The sequence below is a fragment of the Borostomias antarcticus genome (assembly GCF_949987555.1).
Source record: "Borostomias antarcticus genome assembly, chromosome: 22".
NCBI lineage: Eukaryota > Metazoa > Chordata > Actinopteri > Stomiiformes > Stomiidae > Borostomias > Borostomias antarcticus.
This window is the reverse complement of record NC_140255.1, coordinates 19,493,824-19,516,312: the sequence shown is the minus strand read 5'-3', so window position 1 is coordinate 19,516,312 and position 22,489 is coordinate 19,493,824. Positions and strand designations below refer to the sequence as shown.

Genomic DNA, 22,489 nt, shown 5'->3' with positions numbered 1-22,489 from the left:
GAGGTTTAATATTTTGTTTTATTAAATTCATTCTGGAGACATCAAGCTCTTGGTTTTGTTAGCATATTTATTTGTTATTGATATAAAGTGTGTAATGGAAAACTTAGGGAGTGGGACATGAAATCATCTTTTTCTTATTTGTCAAAATGGCCAAAAGGGGAATATATGCTGGAACGTTTGGTATTCAGGAACGAGGGAAACCCGGAAAGTTGTTACGGATGCACTGATCTAGTAGCTAGCCAGCTAGTTAGCGCTACATGATATATAACATCAAACTTCGAGGTGCATTTTCACTATTATTGTCTTATCTACATAGGCATAATGTTTGTAACCTAGGTGGCATTGGCTTAGTTTCGCAAATATTGTGGCATTGAATGTTATCTGGAATTGAAAACGAGTGTTAAGACAACTAGCTTCATATCTAGATCTAGCTCGATAGCTTCCAAACTGAGTTGCTTTTCTGATCTCCAGACCTTCTCGGTTAACTGCGCAATTTCCTCGGAAATAAAGGTATTGCATTTATAATAATAAATAATAAAGGTATTGCATTTATAATAATAAATAATAAAGGTATTGCATTTATAATAATAAATAATAAAGGTATTGCATTTGTAAATCAAACGCACGAACTAACTATCTAGCCAGTTTTATATATATGTTACGGTCAATGTGAGAAAACGGGGAATGTGAGCTTTTCCCGGTTATTGCGCACATTCCCCGACCTCGCGGGGAATGTAGGAGAAACATGTTCGTTTCTCACATCTCCCGGGTAATGTGCACATTCTCCGACCTTGCGGGAGATGTGAGAAATTGGTTAGTATTTCTCACATCTCCCGCAAGGTCGGGGATTGTGCACATTAACCGGGAAATGCTAGCAATTCCCGACCTTGCGGTAAATCTAGCAAAGTCCAGCCGTATGCAAAACCTCTGCGCAGCCGGGTGGTGGGAGAGGGCTCGTGCGCTTAGAACGAGAGGCGCTTGACATTTTGCCCATGGTTTTCGAATACATAGCATCAATTGCATTAATGGAAACATTAAATTGGGTCTAATTATACATGTGTTGAAAGTTAAGATAATTAGCCTACAAGCCGCGAGGCTACGCAACACAATAAGCAAAACAATCTCACTGTTTCACTCGTCCCACTCCTCTGTTTCACTCGCCCCGCACGGCAGGGACAAGAGAAACGATGCACATCTTCTGTTCTCGGCCGTCTTGAATTGAACTGTTACACCACAGAACCAAACTTACAACTAATAGGTTAGTAAAGGACATGTACAAGTTGTTTGTCATCATCAAAAAATGTAATCTCCATCTTTATTAATTTCTGTGTAAATCTGATCAAACCAAAAAGTGTTTCATTCGTCCCGGTCCTCCCCTACAGTTAATAACAGTCTGTGGTCTACCTTGAACAGTAATATAGCCTATGCTGCACACAGTGTGAGTAGTATTAGGAGGATAGGCCTACACTGGTGATCAAGTTAACAAACGCAAAATGAAAATCGCAACAACAGGAAGGTGGGAACCTCCAAAGGAACCCTACACGTTAGCTAGCCGAAAGAAAGACGAAAAATCTCTCCCAGGTGTGCGCCAGTAACGTTAGCCCAACTACCGTGGGTGCCTCTTATGGTGCACGCCCTCTGAGGCGTCACATAAGCCCTCTCCCACCACCCGGCTGCGCAGAGGTTTTGCATACGGTTGCGCTTTCCTAGATTTACCGCAAGGTCGGGAATTGCTAGCATTTCCCGGTTAATGTGCACAATCCCCTACCTTGCGGGAGATGTGAGAAATACTAACCAATTTCTCACATCTCCCGCAAGGTCGGAGAATGTGCACATTACCCGGGAGATGTGAGAAACGAACATGTTTCTCCTACATTCCCCGCGAGGTCGGGGAATGTGCGCAATAACCGGGAAAAGCTCACATTCCCCGTTTTCTCACATTGACCGTAACATATATATTGCTTAGAAGACCGCGTTTGCATGCTATTTATTCAGTCTAATGAACTGTTATGCAATGTTGTCTATCCAGAGCTAGACTACAGCTTTAAATGTGCTTAGCTCAGTCGAGAAATGCCAAATGGATATAATGCATAAATTACAGCTGTATAGAGTACATTTTAGCTAGAGAATAAATAAAAAATGTAATTGACAGCAAAGCTGTATGCCTCATGTACCAGTAGGGGGCGTGTTGCTATAATGTGTAAAAACTAAGTTATCCTTGGTCACCTTTTGAAGACACATTGACCAAAGCGTACAAATAAAACAGACCTCTGTTAAGTAGTCTATTGGGTGACTATGCACTATGCCCCCCCCCTAAATAAATATAATCAGTCAAGTCAGAGCTCACTTACCAGCTTATTTTGTGTTACTAGGATGTTTCTTGTGGGCCTTACTGGAGGAATCTCTTCGGGGAAGAGCAGCGTGTCTTCCCTTCTGCGAGAGCTTGGCTGTCCCATCATTGATGCTGATGTGGTGGCCAGGAAAGGTATGCCTGGCCTGTCACATGTTTTGGGTTAAATGGGATGGGGGACTTTTCGTGCTCTGTGTACTTTTTCTTGTCTCCTCACTCTATTTTATTTTCTCTTTCCCTCAATATCCTTTTGAGACCCACTTTACCCCCTGACACACTGGTATTGTGTGTGGGGTATTGTGTTTTTATCTTTTATTTCCCAGAGTCATCGTAGCGCTACGTTCATCGTAAGATACGTCGTAAACTCTCCCTCTAGGTGGCGCATCGTTTCCCAGAGCCTTCTCAGGCTGAGGTGTACCCTGGCTAAGGAGGCTCTGGGAAACAGCTCTTCCCAAGGTACATAGTAAATCAAGTTTACGATGTACTTTCTGAAGGTACATCTTAAGCTCTCCCTGGAGCTGACGCGCTGTTTCCCAGAGGTATACCTTACCCAAAGGATACTTTCTTAAGGGCGGTCTGAACCCATCGTAAGCTGTCCCATAGCGATGCACTCCGTTCATCCCGTTATAGTTTTACCCCGATTAGAGCAAAATTATACTTTTTAAAAGTAGAGTTGCAATATAGCGCACATCTATCTACCCTACCACTACCCTAACGGAGCAATTTGATGGCATATGGCTTTTCTGGCTGTCTGTAGGCTACCCCGCCACTATATAGAATACAGACAGATATTATGCAATATGCTAATTTGTACTCTTCCTAATTGTCACCGGGGCACTCCTTTTCTCTGTCAGTGGTGGAGCCCCACAGTCCGGCCTTCTGCAAGATAGTGCGACATTTTGGCCCAGAGGTGCTGCAGGAGAACGGGGAGATTGACAGGCAGAAGCTGGGCCAGCTCATCTTTTCCAGCGAGGAGAAGCGCCGGCTGCTCAACTCCATCACCCACCCTGAGATCCACAAGGCCATGCTGAAACAGATCCTCTTCTGCTTCCTCAGAGGTACAGGAAGAGAAACTGCCGGCCAATCATTTGGGCCCATTTCCAAATGGACTGCCCACCCCGTTATATTCATACAATATCTTGTATGTCAGGGAAATCTTACTAATGTTTTGTTGGCTGCTTGTATTCTCTTGCTGGTCTGCGAGGTGTGTAGGGTTAACAGCAATATTATGTTTCCTCTTCCAATCCTTCACCAAGACAAGGGGCATTTCAACAGTTTTGTTGTCCACTTCTCTCTTATCCTATCCTCCAATAAACAGTATAGGAACCCTGCCTATAATCCCTTTATAAACAATTTAAAGGTGTCCTATTATGCAACTTTTCAACAATTTAATACAAGACTTTGGGGCCCCCAAAACATGTCTTTGAGTATTCTTGCTGAAAATCCCACTCAGAATAAGCGTTCTAGCGTGCCTCTATACCCCTCCGTTGACCACCAGATCAGAATAAGCGTTCTAGCGTGCCTCTATACCCCTCCGTTGACCACCAGATCAGAATAAGCGTTCTAGCGTGCCTCTATACCCCTCCGTTGACCACGAGATCAGATTGAGCGGATTAAGCGTTTTTTTTTTCATATGCAAATGAGCTCAGCTAAAAGCAAGTGGGCAGGCTAGAGAACGAGGGCTGTTGACAGCGCTATGCTACCTCAAATATAGCTGGCTAGCCTGGACCATCCACACTCCATGCCACAGTGACAGTGTCCTCTCTCCCTGACTAAACATGATAGCGTTAGTGCCAATATTATTTTCTCCACGGTTGCATGCTGTTACCTCTAACTACGATCGCTAGCTAGACACCACCAGGCTATATGACCCCATTCAACTACAAACAATAAAAGCTAGATTCTGTAGGCCGAGGGGAATCCAATGATGTCCACTTCTTAACATTTGATCATTTTTAATGACCGCTCGATGAACTAGAAGTCTGCCAATTTTATTCCACTAATGTGACTCCAACATGATGAGACGAGCATGCGGGTTGAAGCAAAAGGGGAGTGTGTTCGTGTTAGTTAGGTAGCGCTAGTTAGTACTAGCAAACAAACACACAGCATCATTACTTAGTTTCTGCATCATTTCCACGGACAGCTGGTATAGCTTGATCATTCAGAAAGAGTTTATCTGAAAGTCCTGCGTTGTACTGACCCAGGATGGAAAAGCAATCGGGCAAAAAATGGCTAGCACACCCTGCCAGTGTTTTGCCAATTTCAGCAGGAACATTGCCATCAAAAATACAAATTTATCCACTCGGCTCGGCTGTCCTTCGAGCTTGGGAGACGATCTGTGCTGCTTAGTACATCCAATAACAGAGCATTCTCCGTGCGAAGACGCTAGCTAGCGGTGTCCCCGACTGTGACGTAGAGTGACACGGGAGATTTGAACAGCTTGCAGAGACTGACTTTTTTTCTAATGTTTTCATTTCGGCTGATCACAACAAAATGACTGGGCTGTTTCACTTCCTACTTTGTGTGTTAGTCGGCCCATCAGAGACTCACATGTAGCCTACATGCAAAAACAATGAAAAAGTTAGTTTTGCAAAAGTGGACCCCTTTAAAAAATCTTGAATTTAATTTAGAATTGTAGGTTATCTGGAGTCACTTCAAGAATGATCGTCCGTGTGTTTTTATTGTGTTTGTGTGTTTTCTTGTAACTGATAGGACATTGAAGAAACCCCTGGGATCCCTCACTGCCCTTAACTTTGAAAAGGGTCAAGCTGTGCTCTATTTTAAAACGCTGTTCCTCTCCCCCCCTCCAGGGTATCGGTACGTAGTGCTAGACGTACCCCTGCTCTTTGAGACGCGCCGCCTCACGCGCTTCCTCACCCACACTGTCGTGGTGTACTGGTAAGACCTTGACCATGCATGGACGTTCTGCTATTCTTAATTAAACAGAAGATTATTTGCCTAATGTTGTGCCTGTCTAAACCTCATTAAATCAAGTTTAGCTTTAGAACTTAACAATTTGCTGCTGTTTCTCCACCCAGTCCCTCTCCACCCATAAATAATTGGTTTGTAAGCCTGTTTTGTTTTCAGGGTCCTGGAAAGAACAAACAATGATTTCCAGGCTTTCGTGTTGTATTTTGGGCTTTTAAGTATCATTCACCCACACTGCTTGTGTGGTCTTATTTTAGACGGGCTTCTCTAGGCCCTAAATAAACAGCCTGCTGCTGTCTGTTCTCCTCCAGCGACCCTGCCACTCAGCTCTCCCGCCTGATGACCAGGGACAGGCTGACCCAGGAGCAGGCCGAGCAGCGCATCGCCGCCCAGATGCCCCTCAACGAGAAGCGCGGCCTGGCCAACCACGTCGTCGAGAACTCGGGCAGCCGCGAGGACACCCACAGGCAGGTCCTGCGGCTGCACACCAAGCTGGAGGACTCCATGGAGTTCCTGCTGGTCAGGGTTGTCGTCATAGTGGCAACCGCCGGCCTCGGCGGATTTCTCCTCTACGCCGTGAAAATGCTGATGTCGTAGCGAACGCCAGAGGGATATAAGGACGCTGACGCGGCGCCTGGGAGACGGAGACCTTGGTCTTATGAACGTAACGACTTAAACATTTTAAGCTAGCAATTTGCACTGACAATGTGGTCGAGCAGCTCAGTGCTAACCTAATGCTGGAGGAAATTGTATCACATTTAGCGAGTGAAAAAGTAATTTGCTTTTGAAGTCATACTGTAAGACCACATTTTTGGTGCAATTACAAAAGGTTGATGAATCACATTTTAGCTTTCTACGTAGTCTACTGCTGTATGTGTCAAAGCGAACAAATTGTGAAAATTTTGCAAATATGCACTAACATTTGTTTTCTTAAATATTTCTCAATTATTGCATTTTTCTCCTAGATTAACAGTGAATTCAATAGATATCTCCACTTCCTACCTCACTAGTGATGCATTTGAATCCACTTTGCTTTGAGGGGAATAACGTATATATTGGATTTTCAATAGTAACGCAATGTTAATACCTGAATTTGCTCTGCTCAACTGATACTGATGTGTACATGTTGAATGTAGTCTGCTTGTTTGCAGTAGTGTAGTGCTGAAGACATTTCACCCAAATCACATGACTTAGTTTTGTGGAATGTGTTGGATCAAAGCAGCAGAGTACCATCAATTCTATCCATAACATTTGTGATTTGGGTGGATTGTCTCTTAAAAGATGAAGTAGCCGTGGTGAACTAACCTCTAAATTAATATATTTGATATTTTTTCGACTTGGAACAAGAATGAAAACAGAGGTATTTGACAATCCACTTTACACACAAGCACTGTGAATTTACACTAAAGACTTTTCTTAATACTGTCAAAAGATTAATGTGACTTTATGCCACTGTGTCTTTTTCTTACACTGTAAATACGCCAACAATAGTTTTTTAGAGTTCTACAAGAGAAACAAACATATTTTATTTCATGCTACAGTATTTTACTTGTCATCAAACATGATTGCAATGTATCAAATACTCTTGTTTTAAAGTATAAACAACAACAACAACAACACTAGTACTGTATGTCCGTGCTTTGTGTCCATGTGTCACCTTCCTGTGCGCTGTAATCTTTTTCAGATTTTCATCAGAAACGTATCTGTATTTCCATCAGCGCCAATGAAATTCATCCGTTCCCAAACAAGTTCTCCTTAACTCAGAAGGAACAGGGGACTGCTTCTCGTCCTCGAGATATTATTATTTGAGTAATGATGACTAGGAGGCGTGGAAAAGGGAAACGTGAAACATAGTAGGGGAAAAGCACAAGAGGGATTTGACCTGACAAAGACGGATCCCATTCTGTCCACCTACGGTTCCCCTGCTTCTCTTGACAGGGTTCTATCTGAGGACGTCCTCCTCCTCACATGATCTTGACAGGGTTCTATCTGAGGACGTCCTCCTCCTCACATGATCTTGACAGGGTTCTATCTGAGGACGTCCTCCTCCTCACATGATCTTGACAGGGTTCTATCTGAGAACGCCCTCCTCCTCACATGATCTTGACAGGGTTCTATCTGAGGAAGTCCTCCTCCTCACATGATCTTGACAGGGTTCTATCTGAGGACGTCCTCCTCACATGATCTTGACAGGGTTCTATCAGGGTTCTATCTGAGGAAGTCCTCCTCCTCACATGATCTTGACAGGGTTCTATCTGAGGACGTCCTCCTCACATGATCTTGACAGGGTTCTATCAGGGTTCTATCTGAGGAAGTCCTCCTCCTCACATGATCTTGACAGGGTTCTATCTGAGGAAGTCCTCCTCCTCACATGATCTTGACAGGGTTCTATCTGAGGACGTCCTCCTCACATGATCTTGACAGGGTTCTATCTGAGGAAGTCCTCCTCCTCACATGATCTTGACAGGGTTCTATCTGAGAACGCCCTCCTCCTCACATGATCTTGACAGGGTTCTATCTGAGAACGCCCTCCTCCTCACATGATCTTGACAGGGTTCTATCTGGGTTCTATCTGAGGAAGTCCTCCTCCTCACATGATCTTGACAGGGTTCTATCTGAGAACGCCCTCCTCCTCACATGATCTTGACAGGGTTCTATCTGAGGACGTCCTCCTCACATGATCTTGACAGGGTTCTATCTGAGGAAGTCCTCCTCCTCACATGATCTTGACAGGGTTCTATCAGGGTTCTATCTGAGGAAGTCTTCCTCACATGATCTTGACAGGGTTCTATCTGGGTTCTATCTGAGGAAGTCCTCCTCCTCACATGGTCTTGACAGGGTTCTATTTGGGTTCTATCTGAGGACGTCCTCCTCCTCACATGATCTTGACAGGGTTCTATCTGAGGAAGTCCTCCTCCTCACATGATCTTGACAGGGTTCTATCTGAGGAAGTCCTCCTCCTCACATGATCTTGACAGGGTTCTATCTGGGTTCTATCTGAGGAAGTCCTCCTCCTCACATGATCTTGCGAGGCCTTGTCACTTTTGCGTGGGAGTTGTTTGGCGGGAGCCAGGCTGGCGGGAGTGGCGCGGCGCCGGGGAGGGACCCCCCCCTGTTGGCCCTCTCTGGTGAGCAGGGCGGGGCCCCCGGGGGGCGTGGCACCCGGGGGGCGTGGCCTGCTCAGCTACGTGGCTCTCATCAGCCCTTAGTAGCTGCTGGTCTGGGCCCCTCTTTTATCAAGAGGCTGCAGAATTAATGCATAGTGATTGGGGCCAGAGGGCGGTGAACAGATGCTGGGTACACACACACACACACACACACACACACACACACACACACACACACACACACACAGCAACACAAATCACCTCTGAGCTGTAGCCTACATTGGCCATCACTGTGGAAAGGAACTGTCTTTTCTTAGTGGGTTCAGCTGTGCATCTAGAGGGTTCTGGGCGTTAGACATGTACTGTAGGCCTACTTACTGTCCACCCAGTACTGTAGGCCTACTTACTGTCCACCCAGTACTGTAGGCCTACTTACTGTCCGCCCAGTACTGTAGGCCTACTTACTGTCCGCCCAGTACTGTAGGCCTACTTACTGTCCGCCCAGTACTGTAGGCCTACTTACTGTCCGCCCAGTTGTGAAGGAGAGACTCCCAGTGTGTCTCTCTCAGTCCCTTTGAGAGACGGGGACCTGAAGTGCGGCTTTCGGATTGAAGAATATTTAAGAATTGTGAACCCCCCTGGCAGCAGGGTATAAAGTCTCCTTTTTAATATATACGTAATTGATCAAATAATGTTGTGTGTGCCCTACAGTAACGGGCGATTTGTTTTATTTCCCTTGACATTTACAGGAGTGAGTGAGACACTCATAGGGATGCATGATCACACACACAGCCTGCATTTTCATGTGCACTGTAAAGTCTCAAGATTGTCTCCTGGCGGGGGGCGAGGAGTTTTATAGTCACAGCAGCTTGTTGTTCAGAAAGCACAGCCTAGGGGGGAACACGGCGCAGCGACATTTTGGAATCTCCTGTCTGAGTGCTTTCTCATCAGCCCCTGCCTCCCGCTGTGGTAAAAGCTGCATTGGCAAAGAAAGTTATATAAAAACCCAAAAGCTTTTTAGAAGTGTCAGTTGCGGCTAATTATAAAGTGAGACGGTATGATAAGTACCATGGACTCGTTTGGGAACTAATTATTTAATTAATCCTGGGGGTGCATTTCTGCTACTCTGTAGCCTTACGGAAGAGCATTAGGGCCCACAACTGAGTTTATTATTTTATTAAGCTTCTGAGTTTAAAGTCAGAATTTCTGAGAAAAAAGTCAGAATTTCTGAGATTAAAGTCGGAATTTCTGAGAAAAAACTCTGAAATAACTTCTGAGATTAAAGTCAGAATTTCTGAGATTAAAGTCAGAATTTCTGAGAAAAAAGTCAGTAATAACTTCTGAGAAAAAAGTCAGAATTTCTGACTTTAAACTCAGAAGCTTAAAAAAAAAAAACCCTCAGCTGTTGTCCCTAATGCTCTTCCGTAGTAGCCTACTCAGTGCATGCGCTTTTTTCACGCTGTAGATAATTGACATCCCAAACGCATGTTTATTCACACATTTCAGAAAGCATTTCACAATAGCAGGACAATGTTCACACTCTCAAGACAAGGGGTACCTAGAGTACAGGATTCACTTTGCCCCCAGCCCCGACCCCCGCGTCTAATGACCCATTCAAGGGAAGGGAGGTTGCAGGGTAAGAAGACGACGTCCTGTCAGAGCGCGTACACATGACCACCATGACTCAGCTGAACCTGTCTTTGCTTATTAGTCTGAGATCAGTCTGCGGTGGGGGGGGGGGGCTATCTTTCCTTGAGTCACCCACACATTCTAGCTCATGCATGAAGGAGGTACAGGGAAGTATGTCATGTTCTCTTCCAGCACTGTAAAACACAGGTGTGAGGTGAGTAGAGTGTGAGTGAGACGAGGAGAGAAATGTGTGTGTGTGTGTGTGTGCGCGTGCATGCGTGTGTGTGTGTGTGTGCCTGCTTGAGCGCGCGCGCACGTGAGCACAAATGTGTGCACCCATGTGTGGATCTGTGTGTGGATCTGTGTGTGGATCTGTGTGTGGATCTGTGTGTGCACCCATGTGTGGATCTGTGTGTGGGCGATCGGCCCGTGTTGATCTACGCACGAGGGTGAGGGGGAGGGAGAGGACGAAGATAGTTTCAGACAGCCAAGTTGGTGCCTTTCTCCCCCCCTAGTGGGTTAAGTAGAAACGTTTAATATAGTCTCACAAAGGGGTCATTATTAACCAAGTGTCAGGGGAACTGTTTCAAGACTAGCATCCTATTGCCATTTGGAAACCGAGGCCCTCTCACACTTCATATTCTGGTAGACGCTGATAAGACTGAAAGCCTCACTTGTCGGTCGCTGTAAATGTCAACCCAGACCGTTCCCGTCCACAGACAGGGGAGAGGGTGGGGATGAACAAATGTGAAGGTCTTACAGTACCGTTCCCTGTATGAGAAGATTAGGATACACCTGCATTCAAACAGCTAGGGAATTTGACATAATCGTCCTAATCCTTCAAGGATGATGGAAGATCCTCCAAAAAGTGACAGTGTTTCATCCATGTAACCGGAGCCAAGTAAAAGAGCTTACCTTGACAAAGCAGCTTGAAGACGCTGTCCGACGCTTCGCCTTTCTGCAAGCTAGGCTGCCTGGTCCTGCTGACAGTATACACACTAAATGAAACTGGAGTCAAAATTTAAACCACGGTGCACACTATCTATAACTTAAATTCCACACACACACTGTCTATAACACACACACTGTCTATAATTTAAATTCCACACACACACTGTCTATAATTAAAATTCCACACACAGACTGTCTATAACACACACACACTGTCTATAACTTAAATTCCACACACACACACTGTCTATAACACACACACACTGTCTATAACTTAAATTCCACACACACACTGTCTATAACACACACACACTGTCTATAACTTAAATTCCACACACACACTGTCTATAACACACACACACTGTCTATAACTTAAATTCCACACACACACTGTCTATAACACACACACACTGTCTATAACTTAAATTCCACACACACACTGTCTATAACACACACACACTGTCTATAACTTAAATTCCCACCCTAGACTGGTCATTTGTGTTTAGCGCTAGAGGGGAAGCTATTTGCTGTTATCAACAATTACTGGATTCATGAATAAATGTCCTTATTTTTGTTGAAGGAAGACTTAAATGGTACCTGCCAGGAGCCCTGTCCTGCCTTGGGCTGGCTATTAGTGTTTGGTTCATTGCTGATACGGCATTGTAGCTAGTTTAGTTACAGGTAACTTCCCCTAAAAGTTGAGACATTTCATTGAAGTGCCTTGACTTTACAGTAGTAACGTGAAGAAGATTAATTCCGGACCTCAAGATGTGCCTGGGTGAGAGTAAATAATCTATGAATGTCCTGGAAACCAACACACCTTTGAGTGGAAGTTCAATCCCCAAAGAGTTGGATGGTTCAAATACAAAGATACATTCAAGGCCGTGTTCTTTGACCACAAATGGGGTGTGAGCTCAAGCATTGCTTATCTTGGTGAATTGTTTTCACATATTTCTGGGAGTTCTTCCAACTTTCACCTCCCTACCCAGATAGCAAGCGGATGTGTAATGATTCTGGGCCGGAACTAAGCCACAAGGGCGAGATCTGGCCTGTATATGGCCCAGATCCACTTGCTATCTGGGTAGGGAGGAACCCAGATAGCAAGCAAATTGATAGCAAGTGGATCTGGGCCATATACAGGCCAGATCTCGCCCTTGTGGCTTAGTTCCGGCCCAGAATCATTACACATCCGCTTGCTATCTGGCTAGGGAGGTGAAAGTTGGAAGAACTCCCAGAAATATGTTCAAACGATTCACCAAGATAAGCAATGCTTGAGCTCACACCCTGTTGAGCTCACACCTCATCCTATCTACTCCCCATGACCCAGGCCGACGGTGTCCGAGGGAAGTCCGGATAGAGCGACAGTGGACAGGCTGGACAGCGGACAGACGAGAGTCGCTCATTTATGTGTTAGATGCTGGATTAGATACAGTATGCTCTCGAGTTTATCCACACTTATTACATAATGTCCCACAGCTAAGTTCCACAGGTGATCATAAAAGTACAGATGTCGCCGACTCGTGACCAACGTTGTGTTCAGATGGTTTCAGGAAGAACAGCTCTTCTGGTAGACCCAGGGCGTTTGCCTTTCACTTTGTGACATGAAGTCTCTAATTTGACAATGTGCTCATGTGCCCCGCAAGGCGATCGGCTTTGTCTCTGCAGTCTTCGGCCATCCCTTGGGTAAGCTGTGACCACAGTGATGGGTGAGGACCCAGCGTCCTAATTGTGTCCAGAGGAATTCTGCTGTCTTCAGACTCTGGAGATGCAGCTTGGAGCTGGAGGCATCTCAGCCTCTCGCTTCACACTGCAGTTATGGAGTGCATGAGGATAGCTATGTTTAGTTTTACGATGTTATGCTAATCATCTCTCTTTCTAAGAATGTGCTCTTGTGTTGAATATAGAACTCTTCAAATAATTCGTATTAGTATTAGTAGGCTACAGTGAAAATGTTTGCGGCTAAATCCAGCAAAAAAATATCTACTTAACATTTTCTTTTGTTATGGAAATCTGATAACAATTTACAAACATAGGCACTGCGATGGAATGGCTTGTTGTTGTTGTTGTTGTTGTTTATACGCAGACTAGCATAGCAAACTCCATGGAACAACAGAATATATCAATTGGAGCCTTGAGGCAGCTTCACTGTCTCCAACTATTATTTCCGAGGTGCTGTCACTGCAGACTCTCATTTGCCACTCCAGATAACGAATACAGATCTAAGCTCTGCTGTGATGTCTGACTGCCCCTTCCTCTGCTCTGCATCTCAGCGTGTATTCTACCCAGCTGTTAGGATAAAAAGAGACAATATATCTCCTTTGTAAGAGGCAATTATCCCTCTTGTCATTTGACATTTAACACAGCTGTGAGGCCTTCTTTCTCCTCTACTATCTCTGTCCTGTGGCTCTCACTGTGCTGCTGATGTGCTATATTCTCCTTCCTGGGTGAGAGAAACCAGCCACAGAGGCTGCAGCGGACTGAGAGATCAAACTGAGCAGTGGACTGATAAGTCAGCGTCAATGAAAGGAGTCGCATTAACTGAGCTGAGTGAGAAGAGCTGCAAAAAGATACAATTAATTCATTATTTATTTATTATGAAAAACAAACAGAAATGTCCCTTTCCAATAGTCTCTCTTCTATAAGGAGGTCATTGGCAGACTTCAACATCAGCTTTCATTGGTTGAAATACAGAACATTAAAACGTGGTAATACATGCATGGGCCAAAACAAGGGCTTTTGAGACGGATCTCTAGAACATTAATATGGAAGTTCCATTCACTAGTGACATTATAGAACATCAATATCCTAATGGTTATATCTTTAAATATACACTGAACACGTTTTATACAGTACAGACACTGCTTTTATGGTGTTTGCACAACAATATTCATTTTACAGGGTTATACACTATTAATATGCAAAATACTGTATCAAGGGATATTAAAACAAGATTTCTGACTCATCAGACAACACTGGGTTGACAAGCTCCGATTCAATCTGTGACATTAGTCTGTCTTCAAAAGTGACAAAACGACATACTGGACACAAGGTTGCCAAACCAAATAAACAGCTAATGCCATAGTGAAGCATGTTCTGTAGCAAAAAGTTCAGACAGGCAATGCAATTACAAGTAGCCTCCACACTTGCATTCAGAAAGACTGGCCAGCTGCTTCTCTGCACTGCATCAGACTGTATCAACCGTCATTCTTAAGTTCCCAGCATCTTCACAATGACAATAGGCCTTCCATTCCAAAACAGAGGCATGGATAAAAAAGGACACCGGCTGGAAGTTGCCTTTAACCACAGATCTAGGACCAGATGTCTCCAACTTACAACCTACTCTATATCCTTATCTGCCCACATGGGGCATGGAATAAAATCTGACCCTGTATCAGTGCTTAAGGGCAACATCTACCTGCTCCGTGAGAGCAACAACTGAGAGACAGGAAGTAAATGCCCTCCAGCCCTAACCCTTGACCCTGATTTCCTGTGTTTAGTCGGTGTAGAGGATGAACCCTGAGAAGGTGCTGTATTTGTTGCTGTTTCCTCCATGGGCCTTGCCGCCGTCCAGCTTGATGAAGACCTCGTCTCCGGCATCCAAATGCAGGATGACACTGTTGCTGGCGTAGTCATAACTCTGGTCCTGGTCCTGGGCGATGGCACTGGCCCTGACCTGGGAGAGCAGAGTAGAGGTAAAGAGAGAGAGAGAGAGAGAGACTTAAAGCAAAGCCAAAACCAATTGTGTTTAGAATACAAAGAAGGGAATCTTGTTTTGTCTTACAGTTCAAGCCAACAATTCAATTGAAATGAGGATTTAATTCCAACCTGGCAACAGTTTGACAACAAATAATTAATAGAACACCAAACAATTACATGGTTCTGTGAGATAAATGAAGGTTTACATTCCAGTGACCATATACACACATTTACATTACATTTCTTTGTAGTAACATGCTTTAGCTGATTGATTTAAGACGTTGAGGAAGCTGTTTGTGTAAAAACTTCCCCCTGTATCAAAATCACCCCCTCCATGTTGAATAAGGTGATTCAATTTAAAGTACAGTAGCCTAATAGACAGAAAGCACCAGATTGGAGTTAGTTCTCCTCTCATTTAATTCTTCACCCGTACAGCTGTCTCAAGGTTGAAGGCTGAAATCGTTGAACTTGAGAGAGGATGTGTGAAAGTGGTCTAATAAAATCACAGCTAGGCTAAATCTGACCTAAGCCACGTTCACACATCTGAGACGACAAAAGTGACCATTTTAACTGGAAGCAAGATTGAACCGGGGGCCAGACAGCCACTGAAGGACGGAAAAGCCAAACAATCCGGGATTAATAATATTCGGGTTGCCAGGTTTAGAGAAGCGCAGCACCTATAACTTCACAGGAGGACAGCTATTAAACTCTTCTCCCCCTCAAGCCAGTTCTCTGAGTGGGAACCAGAACGTGGCGGTGGCATGGGGTTGTAATTAGTGCCGCCTGAGTGAGGAAGTGAGGCGACACGTTGGGAGGCCTGGAGGGGTCGGTTTTTTTGTTTTTGTGTCCATATCCGTCAATTTCAATTAATTCTATATGATGAATATGATGCAACGTAGATGGATTTTCCAAACAATTTGCTGGATAAAAAAAATATCAGAGTTGAACTTCCGTCGGACAGGCGGAGAGGTTAGACCTATAGCCAACAACAGCAACAAACCACCACTATAGGTGAGACTACTACTGTATATCGCTGCCATCATGACTGTGATGTAAAGTGATTGTCACACAGATTACATCACGGTGGATCAAGGGGCTGTTAGATTCTCAGCCTGTGATGTCAGCACTCTGACTAAAACTACACCACAAACAACTGTCAACGTGAATCAAAGCTAATATCAGAAGACAGGCCGACAACCTCACAGTCCCAAAACGCTGATGGACTGTCGTTCACTTCAGGGACCACCAGCGTTGAACTGGGTGTGCTCGGGGCTGCGCGCTGATGTGTGTGTGGAGATAAGATATTGCTGTACTGTACTTGACATCCACTTCACGGTGGGCTCCACTCATGTGCATAAGTAAACATGTAGAGAGATATACAAGTTGGCAGCCTGCCGCTGTGCACTGTCATTGCATGTAACTGTAACAGAGGAACCAGGCTAGCCCAAAACCACGACATGCACGGGCGCACCCGTTAACGCTACTACATGCGTTTGGTGTGCTGCACTGTTCTGTGACATGCGGCAAGTCAATATGTTCAATGTTTACTTGGTAAGTTGACTGAAGGATGTAAGAAATGCCACTGAGCACGTTCCGTTCGTGAACTGAATTTCAATGGGGAAACCTCTGGACTTGATTGAGAGGTGGTCCCCAATCACTCATGCAGAGATATGGGAGTCTCAGATACAGTAGCTACAGAAGGTATCAACGTCATTCACCTCAGGTTAACTTGATCATGTTCTATATTATGCTGAATCGTCTGCCAGACAGACAAGTCTGCTCAACATCATCCTGCTCCACAAGGGAAAAAGCTATAGGTGCTCTGAAATCTCAAAGTAAGTTTCAAAGCCGCTGATTCCAACGAGACTGAAAGACAGTGACAGAGTTATACAGGTAAGCACAGAGAGAGAGAGAGAGAGAGAGAGAGAGAGAGAGAGGTGTCACCCACCAGGCCGTTCTTGATCAGGTCAGCCCACATGCTGGTTCCGTCGCCTCCTCTCATCAGCACGTTGTAGATGAAGAAGTAAGTCCCGGGGACCTTGCAGGTGAACTTGCCCGTCGAGCCGTCGTAGTTGTCCCCCAGGTTGGTGACCACGTCGTCGAACTTCAGGACGTCGTAGCCCTCCTGCGGGTTCCGGAGCCCCGCGAAGAACGCCAGCCGGGGGGTCGCGGTGCTGTAGGTGGCCGTGCTGACCGCCGCTTTGCCCCCCAGGCCCAGGACCCCTGTCTTGACGGTGTCCGCCACGCCGCTGTCGCCCGGCGGGCCTTTGGGTCCGGGCGGACCCGGCTCTCCAGGGGGTCCGGGAGGTCCGGGTTTCCCGGGCTTCCCCGGCTTCCCCTGCGGCCCGTGGGCTCCATAGGTGGGCAGCGCCGGCCCGACGCTGTGGTCGCTGAGGGCGTTGGCGTCCGCGTTCTCCACTCGGAGGCTCGTGGCGGCTGTGGCGGTGGCGGCGGCCGTGGCGGTGGCGGCGGCCGTGGCGGTGCCCGTGCCCGAGTCTGGGAAGGGGTCGCAGACCATGCGGCACGTGCCCAGCATCTCGAAGCGGCCGCTGTCCGCGTCGCCGGCGCCCGCTGAGCTGACCAGCACGGGGATGAGGATCACCAGGACGAGGACCAGCATGACCCCGACGGCGGCCACCACCAGCGTCTTCCGCCCGATGCTCAGCCGGGGGAGGGGCCGCGCCGCCAGCGTGGAGCTCTCCGGGGCGGAAATGGTGGCTGCTGGGGGGGGGGCGGCCGCGATGTCCACCTGCGATCGGGGAGAGACACACTAGGAGCACCGGGAGTCAAGAGAAGAAGCCTGCGTGTGTGTGAGGGAGGGAGTGAACGAGCGTCAAGGGTTGTGTGTGTGTATGTGTGTGTGTGTGTGTGTGTGTGGAAGACAAGCAGAAGAAAGAGGGAGGGAAAGACGAGCCGAAGAAAGAGGAAGGGAAGGAGAGGAGGACAGTGATGAAAAGAGAGAGATAGAAAGAGAGAGAGAGAGAGAGAGAGAGAGAGAGAGAGAGAGAGAGAGAGAGAGAGAGAGAGAATGAGAGGAATAGGCATGAGCTCACATTCATGCCACACTCAAATGCATATGACTCAGGCAGGGTGAGGGGGGAAAGTGTGTGTGTGTGTGTGTGTGTGTGTGTGTGTGTGTCTGTGTGTGTGTGTGTGTGGGTGGGTGGGTGACGGAGGGTTGGGGGGGATTCTCCAAGTGAAGGACAGAGAGTACGAGAGAAAAAGAGAAAGAGAGAGATAGCGAGTGAGAGAGAATGAGAATACAAAAGAGAGAAGGAGAGAGACAGTAAATCAGACAACCTAGCGAATCCTATTTAGGGTGACTAGTGCAGTGCCCGTCAGGGCCTGTGTCTGTTTTGCACGTGCCCTTGCCCATTCCTGTATAACTCATAACAAATTCCTTATAAAGGCTATTACTATTCTTAAAAAAAACATTTTTCTTAAATGCACTAAATAAAATTAATTTACTCATACAATATGCTTACTAGGAACAACTCCTACTTGGAACAACTCCCCCCTCCTTAATAGTCTTTTGAACAAATAAACAAGATATTTTTACCAAGTCAATTCACTCTAATGTAGCCTATATCAAACATATATAATCAATTCACTCTAATGTATATCAAACATATTCCAAAATTAGAACTCCAGTTCCCAGTATGCATTGTGATTTATGCAGCAGCATGTCTCTAGCGCCCCTACACAGGGAGCTGGCTTCGTTCTAAGTTTTGTTTTTATTTGTGGATCTGGGCCGTGATTCAGATCCGCTCCAAAATGTAATGGTTCCTAAGTCGGCCTGTTCTACACTTCTCCACCGAGTTTCATGAAAATTGATCAGGTAGTTTCTGCGTAATCGCAGTCCAAATAATGAATGGCAGTGAATGGCTGGCCGTGTTTCGGATCTGCCCCAAAATGTAATGGGTTCTAAGTTGGATTCGGATCCGTTCCAAAATTTAAAGTCGCACAGAAATGAAAAAAGCATTCTGTCCCATTTTGGTTCACATAATTGGTCATAGTGTTCATCTATTCAACGATGTATGCCAAAAACTTTTACAAAATTCTACTTTTGTTGTAATCTTACAGTATATGAAAGTATATAATTTCTTACTTCCTGGAAAATGGTAGGTCACGTGCAATGACGACAACAGGTACCTTAGATTTTAGGCCAATAATCTCAAGACATCCACCCGTCAATCAACGCTATCCTTCTATCGAATCTGTCTAAAGTTCTTAAAACCCGCCCACTTGTCAATGTTCAAATCAAATTCCTCTAAACATATGTCCCACCCTCATAGCTTGTTTGCGTCGGAAATAAGTCAAAGTACGGAAGTTAGATGATCTCAAATGTCCGTTTCTGTTCTTTAACAACAGTTGCTGGAATTTATGGTTCTTCCTGGCAGACTAGAGGACAAAATACATGGTAACCTTCTCTCTGTCTGCTATCATCTCACAGTGCTCTCCTGATTAGCTGCTCCTAGCTGCATACAAACATGAAGATGTGTTTTCTGTACCTCTGGGACTAATAAGCGGTGTTGTGTCATCCACTGGAGGGGGTTGGAGACCCAGCAGAGAGCCAGAGCCGGTGGGGGCTGACTCAATACTGCTGTCATGCCCCCCCCCCCCCACCGCCTCCTCTATGGTGAACTGACCAGCCTCTTCTGAGAGGACGGCAACTCCACTTTCCTGTCGGCAAAGAACAACATAGTCCCTCAGCAAAGGACATCCCTTCAGTCCTGGAGAACCCCTGAATATAGTATGTGCAGCAGAGAGCTTAATTAGAGTCTGGAGTTGAAAGACAGCTGATGACTGGCCTATATACTCCAGGTTGTGTAAGAGGCAGAAGAGGACGTCAAGAGACGAAAACAGGCAAACAATTGAATGGTAAATGGACTGCACTTATATAGCGCTTAAAAGCGCTTTACAGTGGCCTCTCATTCAACCACAAGGCGGCAGTTGCCATGCAAGGTGCTAACCTGCTCATTGGGAGCAATTTGGGGTTCAGTGTCTTGCCCAAGGACTCTTCGACATGTGGACAGGAGGAGGTGGGATTCGAACCGCTGATCCTACGATGATTGGAAGACCTGCTCTACCTCCTGAGCTACAGCTTCCCCAGCCTAATCCTGATCCTCGACCGGTTCTTTCCTGTTCAGCCAAATGTTTTCTTTGAGACAAGCATGAACAGTAGGAGTGGCAGGCTATACCAGATATATACCAGGACTAGCAGGTTCTGCAACTGGCTGGGTGGTTGTGAAAGCTAAAGCATTCTTCCACACATGTACAGTGATCATAGTTTTTTTTTTTACTTGTTTTCTCAATGAGACTCACTTCTATAAATGAAGATCGAATTAATAGATAAATCAGTTATACGTGTTAACCTCTTTTTTCTTTCCCACTGCTGAAATGCCAAATTTCCTCCCACAGGGATTAAAGTAACTTTGACCATTTTCTCACCCAGTTATGGTTTACATGAATGCATATCTAACTTCCTTTAACATTTTCCAGGAGCTTGCTTGATTGTCTCGTTAAGAGAGGTCAGGGAAGAATTCTTTTTTGGCCCCTGGGTGACCTGTTTTTGCTTCCCTCTGGAATATGTAAGGGTAGGATCTATGCCCCCCCCCCCATTGCTCTCTGTAAAGTGCATTGTGTTGCCTCTGTGTATGAAATGTGCTATACAGATAAAGTTTGATTTGATTTAATTTCATGATAGGAATATTTTTAGGTCAACTGTGTTGAAAATGGCTTCAGCAAAAAGTACCCTGTGTTAGATTCAGAGTCTAGCATCTAAAAAGTTGGTGTGTCCTGAGCATGTAGGGGTGTGTCCTGAGCATGTAGGGGTGTGTCCTGAGCATGTAGGGGTGTGACTTCATGCTCCTCTCACCTGTCACCTGTGGTTGTTTTCAGGGGACTCTCCGCATTCTCTCTGACACTCTCGCAGGTAAGTCTACCAGGTTCTGAGATCCAGGGTTTTGTGGGGTGTTTAATGTGACAGAATCGAACATTGGATACATAAGTACAGTATATTGCTGCAAAGTAGAATATTGCAAAGTACTGATCAAATACTTGTTGTATATGTTGTAAGAAACATGTACAGTAGTATTCTAGTCATTATTTCATTCAAATCTGTGAGCGACTTATCACGCATGCTGGCTTTCTCTTACATCTCAAAAACAAGTGGAGAGCATCCTTCCAACACTATCAAGGTCCTCCATTCTAACACCGTTCTGTTGATACTGAAAAGTCCTGTGTGTGTGTGTGTGTGTGTGTGTGTGTGTGTGTGTGTGTGTGTGTGTGTGTGTGTGTGTGTGTGTGTGTGTCCACATCAGCCATCTGCACCACCAGACGCCGCCATGCCTGAAACAGCCGAGTCCCATTCTGCCTTGCTGACCACCAACCGGAACTGCACCGTGGAGATCACCAATCTCAGCGCCAACTACTGTTTAGTCAACCCAAAGTAAGATCTGACCCTATAGCCTACTGGAGACCTGCTGTATGGTCAACCCAAAGTAAGATCTGATCCTATAGCCTACTGGAGACCTGCTGTATGGTCAACCCAAAGTAAGATCTGATCCTATAGCCTACTGGAGACCTGCTGTATGGTCAACCCAAATTAAGATCTGATCCTATAGCCTACTGTAGACCTGCTGTATGGTCAACCCAAAGTAAGATCTGACCCTATAGCCTACTGGAGACCTGCTGTATGGTCAACCCAAAGTAAGATCTGATCCTATAGCCTACTGGAGACCTGCTGTATGGTCAACCCAAATTAAGATCTGATCCTATAGCCTACTGTAGACCTGCTGTATGGTCAACCCAAAGTAAGATCTGATCCTATAGCCTACTGGAGACCTGCTGTATGGTCAACCCAAAGTAAGATCTGACCCTATAGCCTACTGGAGTCCTGCTGTATGGTCAACCCAAAGTAAGATCTGATCCTATAGCCTACTGGAGACCTGCTGTATGGTCAACCCAAATTAAGATCTGATCCTATAGCCTACTGTAGACCTGCTGTATGGTCAACCCAAAGTAAGATCTGATCCTATAGCCTACTGGAGACCTGCTGTATGGTCAACCCAAAGTAAGATCTGACCCTATAGCCTACTGTAGACCCGCTGTATGGTCAACCCAAAGTAAGATCTGACCCTATAGCCTACTGGAGACCTGCTGTATGACTGGAAATACTCACCTCTCTCTGCCACCTGTGGAGTTACAGAGACAGTCACAGTGTTAGTATGGTGATGTATTTGGCCAGGGGTACTGTCTTAAATATTTCTACCATTTTTCTCTCTCTCTCTCTCTCTCTCTTTCACACACACACACACACACACACACACACACGCACACACACAGGGTCTTCATGTCCAGTGGCTACACCTTCAACCCCCCGCAGCCCACTGTGCGCAGCATGAAGTCCGAGGTCTGCTCCTTCACCAAGGACGACGACACCGCCACCGGCGCCGTGGGCGTGCTCACCTACCAGCTCTTCGACATGCGCAGCCGCCACTGCAACGAGCTGGTCGCCGTCATGTTCTCCGTGCCCTTCGACTACAACTTCTACAAGAACTGGATGGGCGTGGGCGTCTTCGAGCACACGCGCGCCTGCGACGAGGCGCTCTACAAGCACATGTACTACGAGAAGGACTTCACCAACTTCCACCGCCACGAGGCCGACGGCTCCGGCGTGATGTTCGCGGGAAGGGTGGTGGACGTGAGGGCGACCATGTCCAACGTGGGCCGGGCTATCGTCAAGCTGGAGGTGTACGACAGGACAGGCAGATAGATGGGTTGGACGATGGCGCGAGGTGTATTAGAGAATTGAGATGCTCATTTG

At 46.0% G+C, this 22,489-nt stretch overlaps 4 protein-coding genes across 4 annotated transcripts in view; 3 read left to right on the top strand and 1 right to left on the bottom strand.

The window, feature by feature from the left end:
• Nucleotides 1-22,489, top strand: part of LOC311323906 (uncharacterized protein) — a 571,429-nt gene that overhangs the window by 131,175 nt on the left and 417,765 nt on the right. The window lies entirely within an intron of this gene.
• On the top strand, nt 238-6,755 carry dcakd (dephospho-CoA kinase domain containing). The gene is made up of 5 exons (XM_084456260.1): nt 238-510; nt 2,373-2,485; nt 3,205-3,408; nt 5,161-5,248; nt 5,590-6,755. The coding sequence occupies exons 2-5, from the start codon at nt 2,374-2,376 to the stop codon at nt 5,873-5,875; spliced, it is 690 nt and encodes a 229-aa protein (XP_084312386.1). The 5' UTR covers nt 238-510; nt 2,373; the 3' UTR covers nt 5,876-6,755.
• LOC311323932 (C1q-related factor-like) lies at nt 14,459-17,380 on the bottom strand (the record flags this gene model as incomplete). The annotated part of the gene is made up of 2 exons (XM_084456266.1): nt 16,610-17,380; nt 14,459-14,638 (listed from the first exon to the last, which is right to left on the bottom strand). Exons 1-2 carry the CDS (start codon nt 17,279-17,281, stop codon nt 14,459-14,461), a joined length of 852 nt encoding a protein of 283 aa, XP_084312392.1. The 5' UTR covers nt 17,282-17,380.
• On the top strand, nt 21,009-22,438 carry LOC311323929 (DELTA-actitoxin-Afr1c-like; the record flags this gene model as incomplete). Its single annotated transcript, XM_084456263.1, has 2 exons — nt 21,009-21,112; nt 22,009-22,438. The coding sequence occupies 2 exons, from the start codon at nt 21,009-21,011 to the stop codon at nt 22,436-22,438; spliced, it is 534 nt and encodes a 177-aa protein (XP_084312389.1).